The sequence below is a fragment of the Zosterops lateralis genome (genome assembly GCF_965231275.1).
Source record: "Zosterops lateralis genome assembly, chromosome: 1".
NCBI lineage: Eukaryota > Metazoa > Chordata > Aves > Passeriformes > Zosteropidae > Zosterops > Zosterops lateralis.
Genome location: NC_139762.1, coordinates 36,500,952 through 36,513,992, shown reverse-complemented (window position 1 = coordinate 36,513,992; position 13,041 = coordinate 36,500,952). Strand labels below are relative to the sequence as shown.

General features: G+C 36.1%; 1 protein-coding gene across 5 annotated transcripts in view; it reads left to right on the top strand.

Annotated features, from left to right (window-relative positions):
• The window catches only part of ANKRD28 (ankyrin repeat domain 28), a 129,490-nt gene that overhangs the window by 86,078 nt on the left and 30,371 nt on the right, over positions 1-13,041 (top strand). For all 5 annotated transcript variants that reach the window (XM_083877106.1, XM_083877105.1, XM_083877107.1 and 2 more), the window contains exons 4-8: positions 1,532-1,602; positions 4,463-4,663; positions 5,323-5,410; positions 8,626-8,768; positions 9,840-10,052. In XM_083877106.1, the coding sequence (XP_083733232.1) occupies positions 5,323-5,410; positions 8,626-8,768; positions 9,840-10,052 (444 nt within the window). In that variant the 5' untranslated portion in view covers positions 1,532-1,602; positions 4,463-4,663. The remainder of the gene's footprint in view (positions 1-1,531; positions 1,603-4,462; positions 4,664-5,322; positions 5,411-8,625; positions 8,769-9,839; positions 10,053-13,041) is intronic.

Genomic DNA, 13,041 nt, shown 5'->3' with positions numbered 1-13,041 from the left:
GGTTTTCTTCAAATGGGCTTGGACCTTCTTCCCTATTTACTTGTCTTATTTTTCAAAAACTTTTGCACTTAGGAAAATAGGATGAAATGCTATTCTGAAATTCAGGTAAGGAAATATGGAAATCTCTGAAATTGTAGCCAGCAGTTAGACCTCAGTCTCTGTCCAGTGCATGGAAGACCTGAGATCAAACTAGAAGTTTGGATCCTGCATCAGCTTCTGTATTCCATTCTTATGACTGAAAGGGATGAATTGATTAGAAACTCAAGAGAATTGACTTCAGATATTTGAGTTGCTTAGTATATACAACATGATTTTGTACACACTGCTGTGTTTCTTGATCAGGTGGGCTGGGAGAGACTTTTTTGCTGGTGCAGATGTTGGATCAAAATACTCTCTCAATTGAATATCCTGACTTGACCAGCAACCTTTTTGGCATCTTGTGTCTTACTAGCCTTCCATCCTTTTCTGTTCTTTGCATAGAAAGAACTGCAGTTGGTACTGACATACCAGTATTATGTTTAGCTTGAGATGTTAATCAGTGCTGGTCATGTAACATTAATGTTACTGTGTGATTCTTTCCAATAGTATTTCTGAACTCTTTTTTTCAAAAATGTAATGTTTTGTCTAAGCTATCCCTGTAGATTCTCAGAAGTTTTGAAGTAAAGATAGGTAAGTTTCCAATCAGGGTATAAATGTCCTACAATGTTCTCTATGTGTGTGTATCAGTAAGAAATTAAATTATTAACTTTAATTATTAGGTTTTCTTGTTTGTTGGAGTTCACTGGAAGTTAAGATGTAGTTCAGCTGTTTCCTTCAGGGCAAACAAGTTCCCAAACCCTTCTTTCCTTTTATTATTAAGAAAAAAATGAAAATCCAAACCCAGGATTTTGTCCCTTAGAGATGTTTGTGCAGCCTTATTTCCTGGGGACAGGAATGGCTTGAGTGTGCTTTCAGGAGCAGAGAGTTGTGGCTGTTAGGGAGGATCAGGAGGTCCTGGGGTGGGCTGGGCAACCTGCTGGGGTAGTGAAGATTTGTTCCCAAAGTAAGCCCCAGTAGAAGAATCGTCTTCATTCTATACACCTGTCCATCATGACAGGCAGCCACAAGGAAACTGTTGTGTGGGGAGTAAATGCAGCCTCTTTCTGCATTTTCATGGAGAATTTCAGCTAAATGGTAAACGATGAGATTTTTGTTGTCGTATGAAGGCAAGGAGTTTGTCTTTCTTACACAGCAGCCTTTTATGTGGCTTTGGAAGGGCAAAAGGTTATAGAGCATGACCTAGTGTAAAAATATAAGTATATTTTGATGTGGAAGAATATTATTGGTATAATGTTAAAAGAATTTTCTCAAAGGGTTGACTTCAGCTGCAGGAAGGATCCCTTTTCATTTTTTGCATGAAAAATACAAAGGAATGCCTAGAATAACTAAATTCATTTACTAGAATAAGTAAATAGTTCTATTTCTGTTCTTGAAAATATTTCAATTATTCTGTAAATATCTTTTAAATTTATGTTTTTATTTTTTGTTACAGGAGCTAGAGTTAATGCCAAAGACAGCAAATGGTTGACTCCTTTACACAGAGCTGTAGCATCTTGTAGTGAGGTATGTTGCTCTTTTTGACTAAAAAGTAAAATAAGGCATCTCAAATTACCTTCTGTCCATTGTTCATTTTTTTAAAAGTGAAACTACTCCAAACATTTGGAATTGGAGAGCTTTTTTTTTTTTTTTTTTTTTTTTTTTTTTTTTTGAGGCTATATGTATATCTATTGCTTAAGCAGTAAGAAAGGAGGTAAACTATAAACTTTGAGTTCTCAGCTTTGCTCTCTGTGGCTTCCCTAGCAGAGGGCTCTGTATGCATGTTCTCAAGTCCCGTTTACTTCTCCTAAGGTAACCAGAATGGTTCAGCATGAGAGAAATACAGATGAATTAAGATTTAGAACAACTTTTACAGCATGGTCTTTGCATTACTTCTTTTTTTTTACATGCTTGTGTGTTCTGGCATTGAAGAAATAAATGGTTCTATTAAAGGTCTGCCAATGTCTTTTTTTTAAAAAGTGATTAATTAATAGTATTGAATACCACTTTAAATTTTTTAACTGGAATGTAGACTGTTTCTTGAAGTCTGCCAGTTATACACTTGTGAGAATATCATAATGCAAGAAATTACTTGTTTATTGTTTCTCTGTGTTGGTTGTCCTAATAAAAAATTTAAATGCCTGTAGAAGATCAAAACAGAGAAATGCTAAGCTTGTTATATGGAAGAGTTTATGCAAAACTATCTCCTTTGAGATCCTGAATCAAATTGATGCTCATTTCAGTATGTTTCAAATAAAGGGTTTTTATTACTAAATTTTTGTTTGGGAAGATAGAATTGAATATTTTAGTTTTGACAAGCATTGAACTTCAAGTGTTTGATCCATGAGCTATCTAAACAAGCTTTGTTTCAGTTTCTGCTTTTGAATTCCCTGGATAAATTGCAGTGTTTTGTCACTAGCATTAATAGCAAACTTATGTAGGCATCATGTTATTCAAGAAAACAGTGTTTGAAAATGAATGTTCAAGGGCACATTATTCCCAAATGCTGTTTGTTCTTGAGATATTTTTAGACTATTCCTTTGGGAGCTGACCAAAGCACCAAATGCTGCATTCTTCGGAGCTGAGGAACAATAAAAGCTCTCCACATCAGTAATGCTTGCAGAGGCAGGGGAGTGCTGCAAACAAACTGGGTTTAGATGATAACTTCAAGAAATGCAAATGTGGTCGTAGTTTTTTTTTTAAATATGGAAGATTTTAAACAAAATATTAATCAAAGGCAAACAAGACAAGTAAACCTGTGAGACACTTGATAGACACTTGTCAGAATTCTCTATTTATAAACACAGTGAGTCATGGGAGCCCATAAACAGGGCTGATACATGTAGGGACTGTTTTCTAGTTGACACACCTATAGGGGTTTGGGGCACTGGATGAAAAGCTGTAATGAAAAAAATGGATAACAATTTCAGTAAAATGTCTGGACTCTTGAAGTAAGGACAGCTGCAATTAAACAAGAACATTGAAACTTACAAAAATAACTGGAGTTATGGATTTAGCTGTCAGCTGCACAAGTTCAGGCAGTCATGACAGTCAAGACAGTAACGTTTTTATTTGTGTGTGCCTACTGTATGTTGCAAATTAAAAAAAAAAAAAGAAATCCCAGGTAGATTCAGTCATGAAATTCATTCATGCAAATGCACATAAAAATGAGATTCATTATTTTTATACTAATATTGTGGTGCTTCCTTCTGCAAAAAGGGTAATAGCTGTTCTGAAATTTCCTTGTTCTGATATGGTATTTCTTTATATTTGGGTTAAAAAAAGACAAGACTTAAAATATAATTAGTTTTTTTAAATATTAAATCTGCTTCAGTTTCTCAGAGAAGACCTATTCAATTTTCTCATTAAATTACTAGCCTATGATGCAGTATTTTCACTTCTGTGTTTGTTCCTATCCTGATTTGTATTGACAGTATGAGAAATTTCAACATTTTAAATATGATTTATTCTAATATAAATAGGATCAATAGTGACTTAGTGTTCTGTCCATAGACCTTGCTATGGTACCGCAGTGTAATTTAGAATCTCTAGTAACAACTTGCGGTAACATGTTTTAAGTTCAAAGTGGTAATCAATTATCTGTGTGCTCTGTGGCTGAGTTGGCAGTCACCAAAAGCAATTAGTGAATCGTGGGAAGGTCACACAGCTGATGCAAAATGCAATATTCATCATCATGTTGATACTGCCAACGTGTTTATTTTTTTATGCATTCCAATTGTGTGTGCTTATTTTAATGGGATTTGTTTATCTTGCTGTAAGAACTACAGCCTATTTGTCAAATTTTCACAGCTTGTACTTCTAACAAAAGGAAATGAATAACCAGTTTGAGAGACAGAATTCAGTGCAATATTTTGAAACGGTTTTCAGGAGTTTTGCAACGATGTATGTTGCAAACTTTCTCTGACCATGCACTGTTTTATTTGTGGTTCTCTAAATGTAGTTTTAAAATCCCGGGTTTGCCATTTGTAGACTTGGACAGTTGAAAACTTGCTTGGCAGATTGATGGAAATTCATTATAAGTTCATAGTGCTTCACTAATCCTTGGCTAAGGAATCCGCTCATGGAAGAAATTCTGTGATGTTTTATTAAACTTTGGAAATTAGTTGCGATGACGTAACAATTTTCCATGTGGCTTAAGGAACTGGATAAAAGACCTGGAAATGGTTGATTTGGTTAAATTATTCATGTCATTGAGAACATCCCCAAGTTTGGATTTATGATAAAGTACAAATCCCAAAGTATCCTAAAGATTAGGTTTGCAAATGAACAGATTGTAAGGAGTTGTTTTCTACTGTGCTGTCCTTAAATCAGAGGCTGTAATTTCTGATCTTTACTAAGCAGCTTGGTTTTTTGTAAATGCTTCCAGGATGCTGTTCAGGTGTTGTTAAAGCATTCAGCAGATGTCAATGCTCGTGATAAAAACTGGCAGACACCCCTACACATAGCAGCTGCAAACAAAGCTGTGAAGTGTGCTGAAGCTTTGGTGCCTCTCCTAAGCAATGTAAATGTGTCTGATCGAGCAGGCAGAACTGCATTGCATCATGCAGCCTTCAGTGGACACGTTGAGGTAAAAGTTAATTTTCTTGTCTTCCACTCATCATTCTGTCCCTCACATTTCTGGTGTTTCATTTTTGAGTTTAAAACAATTTCTCCCCTGTTCCCTCAAAAATCCTCAACCCTTATTTTGTATTTGAATTTGGTTTCCACATGCATCTCTGTGCAGAAAAGTTGTGGAAAATAAATATTACATCATTTAATTGGATGTTTATTACAGTGTTCACTTTCCTTATGACAAAAGCAAATTTGTCGAGTTAAGTGGAGTTAAATTAGGAACAGAGAAATTTAAAATGGAAAAGCCATGATATTTATCTGTTCAGTAAATAGTGAGAATAGGGAGTATGTTGTCACTGAAATTTAGAGGAAATATATGTAATAAGCTCTGATTCATTAGTCCCTTAGTAATTACTTGAAGATTTAAAAGGTTCATGGCTTTCATGGCTTACAATATTTAATTGAGAAGTGTTTTTGTTGCATCAAGTTTTGTGTTCCTTACAGCCACTTCATTGTGACAGACAGTTTTCTCAAACTTATGGAATATTCAAAACCCAACACATTTAAATCCTCTGAAAATGCTTAAATTTTTGTTTTCTTCCATGATTTTCTCTATTGAAGCAAAGTTTTTTCCATTATGAAGAGAAGATTTCTGTTCTTTTTTCTTTATCTCAGATGGTCAGTTTACTGTTGTCTAGAGGGGCCAATATTAATGCATTTGACAAGAAAGACAGACGAGCTATACATTGGGCAGCATATATGGGTATGTACATATTTCTGTTGTTTAGTTCTGTAGTAATAAAAAAAAATCATCTCATGTTTAGTGGTTTGACATATTTCTAGGAAAAATATTTGCGTTGTAAGCATGGAGGTTATCTGTGTCTGCCAAAAATAATTTAAAGTATAGTTCAAATTGCCTTGTAAATATGTATTTTGTGGTGAGGAAAATCAATTCGTTGGAAAAAGAAAAGTAAGGTAAGTAGTTTTATTCTTTACAAAGGGGGAGCTATGTTCTTCAGTCAGCAAGTCTAGTCAGGGGTGAAAAATTTTGCAAATATTTAGTAATTTAAAAATTAAATAATAAAAAAAGTTTTGAAATATTTAGTAATGCTAAAAAGTAAGCAGTTGATACAAGGGGCACCTGAAACAGAAGATCATTACAAGCATCCTTGGGGATTGGATTTTCAAAGAATATTTCATCTCTGAAACTACAAATTCTTGCCTTGCCATTCTTACTCCAGGAGTAGACAATTATTGTTCTCATGGTCTTGATCAATGCCCTGGCAATACTGTCAGAGTAATGTTCTTCATTGCCTTGTATCAGACTTGAAACCAATTGAATGTGCCATTCAATTATGAAGTGATCATCACAGCAATAGTGTTCTTAATTTATTATTTGAAGCTGGATGAGATTGCACTTCAGGTATTGATACCAGAACTTAAAACCCCAGAAGTTAAAGATCAATCTCCATTATTGATCTTAAGTTCTTTCAATATTTTGCATTAGTGTTTTTAATGTACTTATATTTGCAAAGCAATGTCTGTGACACTCTGGGCAGCCACCTTACTAAATGTGGTAAATTGCAAATTTTTGTTGAATGAAACTTGTACATGAAATTTCAGAGAACTGACAAGTGTCAATGAGAGGCCAGAGACAACTTCTGTCTTGTTATTGCCTAAATGAGAGAAAAGTCTTCTGTTCTGCAGATAAGCTAAGTTTATTCCAATTTTAATGAGTGCAATTTTGTAGGCTATTTACAGGGAACTCTCTTAATGAACAGTGTTTGGGCAGGAGAAATGTAATTTAACTGATGTCAATCTGCCTAAATTTCCTCGTTGACAATAGAGAAGAAAAAGTTTTTGAAAGTCTTCAATCAAAGTAAAAATAATTATGACATTCTGTCTCACAATTTAGAGCCATTGTACATTGCTCCAAGTGTGTGGAGGAAACCTTAAAAACTTTCCACCATATAAAACCGACCATAAAATAAAAAAGTTATGCTTTTCGTCACTCTACTAAAAATAACTTTCTAGGGCTGTATCCATTGTTTTGCTTCCTTCCTGCTTTTCACTCGGCTCCATTGCTGTCCAGCTGCAAAGCTGTGACTGGAATGGACTGACAATCCTGTGTGCTGGTGTTGCCCTCACTGGTCCACCGGCATGTCCCTGCAGCACTTCTCACCTCAAGCACCTTGCTCTTCTCTTTGAGAGTCTTCCACTGATCGCTGCTTGCCTTTTCAATGCAGGTCAGGGTGATTTTTTTGGCTTTTTATCTTCTCTCTGAACTTTTTTCTGCCACTGTTCTGTTCACTGACTCTATTTCTTTCACTGCTTTCTATATCTTCTGTACTTCTGTCTCTCCTGTAGGGCTAGTTTTCATTCTTGTCCCTATCGTATTTGGGTCAAAAGATGAGTATTGTGTTTGCATTTCTCTTTCCCTTCTTTTCTATTATACTGAGGGAATTAAGAAGTGAAATATTATTGGAGCACTTCACTTTGCCCTGGTAAAGTCTTATGGGTTTGGTTGGTACAGCTAGGTGAAATGGTGTTTTGTGTGCTGTTAGGTATGCAGCATAAAATAAGTATCACAGTGTCTGAATGTCTAAAAAAATAGCTTTGTCTGTACTTCTTTGGGTAGGCACTTGCTATTCACTTTTGCAAATTCTCTTAACTGCTTAAAAAGCGAAGACCCACACTCTTTGTGAAGCACCTAAACTGAAAGCTGGATTTGATACTTTCTACTTAGATGTCTGACTGGAAAAGTATAAACATAAGTAGTCAGTGTGCCCCTCCACTTCTTTAGCTAAGGAAACGGTGTCACTCGAAAAGTAAAACAAGGAGTCTCACGTGTGTCTGTATGGGTCAGTTACAGAGGTAAATCCCTGAGTATATTGTGCTCTGATAAAGTCACGTATTTCTTTATTCTGCAGTCTTTGTCATGACTATCCATGTGCTTTCAGTGATGAGTTGTTTGGCAGTTAAATTAACAAATGGAGCAAGAATGACGGATATTTGGTTACCCCATTTTCGTGGCTTCTTAGCAGGCAGTGTCACAAGTGCCAACAAGCAGAAGAGGAGCATGTGGGCATGGAAGGGGAAAGCTCATTGCCCTTTGCAGCAGGGGTGGGTGTTGGTTTTGGGGTCCCTGGCCTAAAGCTGGCAGTGAGAGCTACTGCCCACCACTTCAGGGTGGGCCCCCTGCCCTCTCTTCTCTTTTCTCTTAAACTTCCCCTGTGTCATGCCTTCCTTATTATCCCAGCTCTTACTCTTACTCTTACTCTCTTACTCTTACTCTTACTCTTACTCTTACTCTCCTTCCATTGTCTTAGAAGAGCAGTTGGTGCTTTCAAAAGGCTGCATTTCCTCAAAGACCATCTGAGTCAGTCTTGAAAACAGAGAGTTACTAAATCCTGTATGATGTGGCTTAGCATTTTAAATGTTTTGTGGGTAAAGGGAGTTGGATTGGGGGGATATATTTTTATGTGAAAGTGAAATATTTTCTTCTTTTCATGTTTGTGTCAATTTTTCAAAGTTTCTGCCTAAGATTTAAGAATCTTAATGGGCATGTTTGGAATTGAGGTGATGGTGGAAAATTGACAGTCACATTGTCTCTCAAGTTGTTAATGTAAATTTGCAGTACATATTTATAATTACAAAGTTACTTTGCCTCTCTAGTTCTCAAGTCTTCAAAAAAACTCCTTCTGTTTAAGCAGAAGACAAGATTGTATTTTGAGTATACAAATTTATTTTTGCAGTGTAAATGCTATGATTGTTGGGTGCAGTGTGTGGAGATGATTATTTTATGTTGCTTTTATAGTTCATGATAGGATTAGAAAAAAAGAACAATTCTTTGTTTTCCACATTAGGTCCAAAGGAATAATGTCTTGATCATGTTATAACAATTGTAGAATTATTAAGTTTGTGAACCTGTGCTGGTTAATAAAATATGATGTGTTTTATTTGTCTTTATTATTTTAGGTCATATTGAAGTTGTGAAATTACTCGTGACCCATACAGCTGAAGTGACATGCAAAGACAAGAAATCATATACACCCTTACATGCTGCAGCATCTAGTGGGATGATTAGTGTAGTCAAATATCTTCTGGATCTTGGAGTTGATGTAAGGAAAAGTAAAATTAAATGGGGATTTTTTTTTTCATTGTTTGAAATGCTCTTGTTAGTACTGTAGCACACTGTGTGTTTAGGGACAGTTAGGATATAGTGAAAGTATGTGAAGGAAGATCTCTGGAAATACTGCGTTTTCTTTTATAAACCCTAATTTCTCCATTAAAGGAAAACCTCTTCAAGAGCTTTACAGATTTTGCACAACAATTTGAGCATAAATGTGTATTTAGTAAACCTTTTTGTTTATTTGATGTTTCTTGCCGTTAATTCATTGGACTTGAAGTCAGGAAATAGGAATTCTGATCCTAGCTTTGCCACACAATAATTTTTGAAGTGCAGGAAATTAAATGCTTTTGCCTCAGTTGATAAAATATACATAGAATTGGCTTTCCTACATGACATAAATTTTAGTTAATACTAAAAATTGTGAGAAACTTCAATACTGAAGTGAGGTCATATTAGTATTGAAATGCAAAATAAACTAAAAGGTTCTACAGTACCTGCCTACAAAAAGTGTGTTAACAGTGAACTGTGGAACTGTGTAAGAAATCTACATTGTGAATCACAGTCTTAATCTTGCAAGGATGGAGATTGCAACTCAAGCTCTATATTGAGAAGTAGATCAGAATTCAGTGTCATGTTGTGTACAGGAAATTCTTTTTCTATATGTGCACATACACACAGAAAAAGGCCCTTTGACCTCTGTTCTTAATGAAGACTTGCAATGTTGTTTTATAGAGGTCTGTGCTATGCTTTGTGTTTAGCATCTGTGCAAATTGCCACAGTTGATATTTTTGGCATGTGTGGGTTCTCTTAAGTTGCATACAGGAAACCTGTGTGGAGACAATTGGAGGAGGTTGGCTCACTTGTAAAGAAATCATACTCTTCCCCAGGACACAGATCTCAATCAAAATGCTTTATCTAGAACTTGCTTTTAATTTCTGGTTTTGAATAGTTTCAAAACATCATCTCATGACATGAGATTTTTTTCTTTGTTAGAATAAAATACTGCATTAAATACAGCTTTTTGCCTACTAACTAACCTTGGGGGCTTTTTTTCTTATAGATGAATGAGCCAAATGCCTATGGAAATACTCCTCTACATGTAGCTTGTTACAATGGGCAAGATGTTGTAGTGAATGAACTCATAGACTGTGGTGCTAATGTAAATCAAGTGAATGAGAAGGGGTTTACACCTTTGCACTTTGCTGCTGCGTCAACACATGGAGCATTGTGTTTAGAGCTCTTGGTCTGCAATGGAGCAGATGTAAATATAAAGGTAGGTATACCCAAAGCCATCCATGCACCCTTAAAAATGCTGTACATCTTTATCAGAGCTAGTGTTTTCAAAAATGCTTGTTTTGATAACATGGAGAGGTTCCTACTCATAGATGGAGTATTTATTTGCAAAGTACTGCAGTGAAAAGGAGCCAGTGTGTTGTGTCAAGAAACTTGAGCTGAATCTGGAAACCTCAATGGGATGTATTATGTAGCCCAGAAGGATGAAGAAGAATGACAATATTGTCTGGTCAATCTCAATTACATTTAAATGCCAGAATTATGTATGATTTGTTTTCTCTCATCTAGCCATATAAATAAGAGCAAATAATTTGAAAAAATCCAAAACTACATGTTTTTTCTTAAAAATTAGTAATGTGAACGTAATCAGGGATATTTCAGGGAAATGTATATGAGCTGGCTAATTGCTGGAGCAGTTGAAAAGGTGATAATGTAAGATCTTAAAATCTAATCTGTCAAGGAGATTGGGAAGAGTGTATTAAAATACAAAAATGAGCAGATTGGGCCAATGGAAAGTCTTCAACAGCTTTTTCTTTACTCCAGAAAAATTGTGTGAGCAGAGTCAATATGCATATTACTGTCTGTTTGGCCATGAGTCTTTGACTGCAGAATAGTCCTTAGAATCCAGCCTTATTGTAGGTAGAATTTAAAACAAGCGAGCTTCAAAGGAAACTATAACCTATTATCTTCTATTTTCTTCCCCAGTGTGTAGGGTAAGGTCTTGAGATGTGTGAAAGAAATGTAAGACCTTCTGGTTTGTATGATGTTATTTTTTAGTCTAGTAATGAAAACTGTGTTCAGAAATATTTAGTGGCAGTATCTGGTGTCTTGGCAGGTTTTAGGCTGAGGGAAGTGGGAAATGGATATGTGGAATGAAGAGTCCAAGTGTTCCTTATGGTAAAATGTCTGGTTGTCTGAACTGTCACCTACATGCATTATGAAGAGAATTATCTGTTGTTTAATTTCTTGAAAAAATGTGGGGGAAAAAATCTGCTTAGTAGGTCTATGCTTGAATTTCAGCACAATCTGTGCAGGAGGTGAATGTCAGAGTAAGCTGACATTTCTGTTAAAAATCCTGAGGTTTGTGGTTCACTTCATGTAAGCAGGTGTTTTTACAGTGGTTCATGCTGATTTTCAGCTAACTAATTCCAAAACACAATTTTAAGTCTATTGTTAGTGCAAAACTTAGAGCCAACTGAAAATTTGGGAGTATTTTAAGAATAAGGTCTTTGATGTGGAAAAATCCTAACTGTATGTTCCTGCTCACTGTTACATATATTTAGACATGCAGTTCATTTAATGAAAATGTACATAACTCAGCTGTGGAAAAATTCATCACCAAAGTGCCTGCAGAAGTAAAGAGCTGTGTTACAGGGTTTATTGCCAACTTGTCCTAAAATATTCAGGTCACAGTCCATTTATTTTTGTTACCAGCTTTCTGCTCTGCATAACGTCCCAGGCTGCATATGACTGAGTGTTCAGTGTTGCAGGGCTGGCTGACTTTTGTCCTACATTCTTAAAACATAATTTTTCAGTAAAGTGTGGTCTGCCATGAAAATAATCCCACAGCGTTAAATATACTAATGATTATATTTGTGTGTTACTCACACAAATAAGAGCAAAGGAGAGCTTGTAGCACCTTCTAGTACCTGAAGGGGGGCCTACAAGAGATCTGGAAAGGGACTTTCTGCAAAGGCATGGAGTTACAGGACAAGGGGAAATGACTTCAGACTCTGAGGGTAGGACTAGATTTGCTATTAGGGAGAAATTTTTTACCGTGAGGGTGGTGAGGCACTGGAGCAGTTTGCCCAGAGAAGCTGTGGATGCCCCATGCCTGAAAGTGTTCAATGCCAGGTTGGATGGGGCTTTGAGCTACTTAGTTAAGTGGAACCCTGCCCATGCTAGCAGGGTTGCAACCAGGTGATCTTTAAGGTCCCTTTGAACCCAAATTCTTCTGTGATGCTATGACAAATGTTAACAAGCCAAGAGTTACTGTTTTTCTAAATGCAGGGCTACAAGGGTTCATGATTTTGTGCATATTTCTGATGCAGAAGAAAGAAGTGGGCAGGGCTCTATTTCAGAAACAGCATTAGCTTTTAGCTATGGCGTGGTCATTATTAAAATGTGTTGATTTTGTACATATCAAAATTCTTAAGTGCGAAATTAAGTGAGTAGGGCTGTGTAGGGATTTTAAGCAATTATACCTTGAAAACAGCATTTGCCCCTGTTTCCTCATCAAGGTTTCTGTTGTAATTCTGTTAGTAGCATTTCTGTGGGTTTATACCAGTATGACTGAATTTGGCCCGTGAATTTGCACCTGAAGGTGTGAACAGCCTTACTTCACATGTGAAAACTTAGCACTTGCACTGTGGAAAAGTGCAAGAACTGAGACAAAAGAAAATTATTCCTAAGTCAGCTGCTACTTCCCTGGAAAGGCCTATAAAGATAAATCTTGGATTTAATCAGAAGAGCAATCCCTAAAAAAAATAGAATATGTTGTGTAAACTAAGAATGAATTGTGGATTTAAAATGAGATGGCATTAGGGTGTTCTTACTAAATATTTATTGAAACCAAGCCTGTTCAGTTTCCAAATACTGAGGCTGGAGTTCAAAGTAGTTTTTAAAAGGCCTATAAGGTGTATTTTTAATCATAATTATATTGCTCATGTAGGCTGATTCAATCATTTCCTCCCATGTGCAACTTTTCCTGTGATTTTAGAGGTAAGAGAGTGGATATGGATGGTAATCTAGGTGCAGACTAGACAGTACTATTATAGTGCTTCCTGCTGTGGATGACTTGGTGGGGAGAGCAAAAGGGAAACACTCCTATTCTTGAAGGCAGATAGAGGGGAAGTTCTTGTGCAAATCTGTGAGTGCTGGTCTCATGTCAAGAAGGGATTATATAGCAGAAGATAATAGAACAGTAGAAATATGTTAGTTATATACTTTTTGTCACCTCTGGACATAAT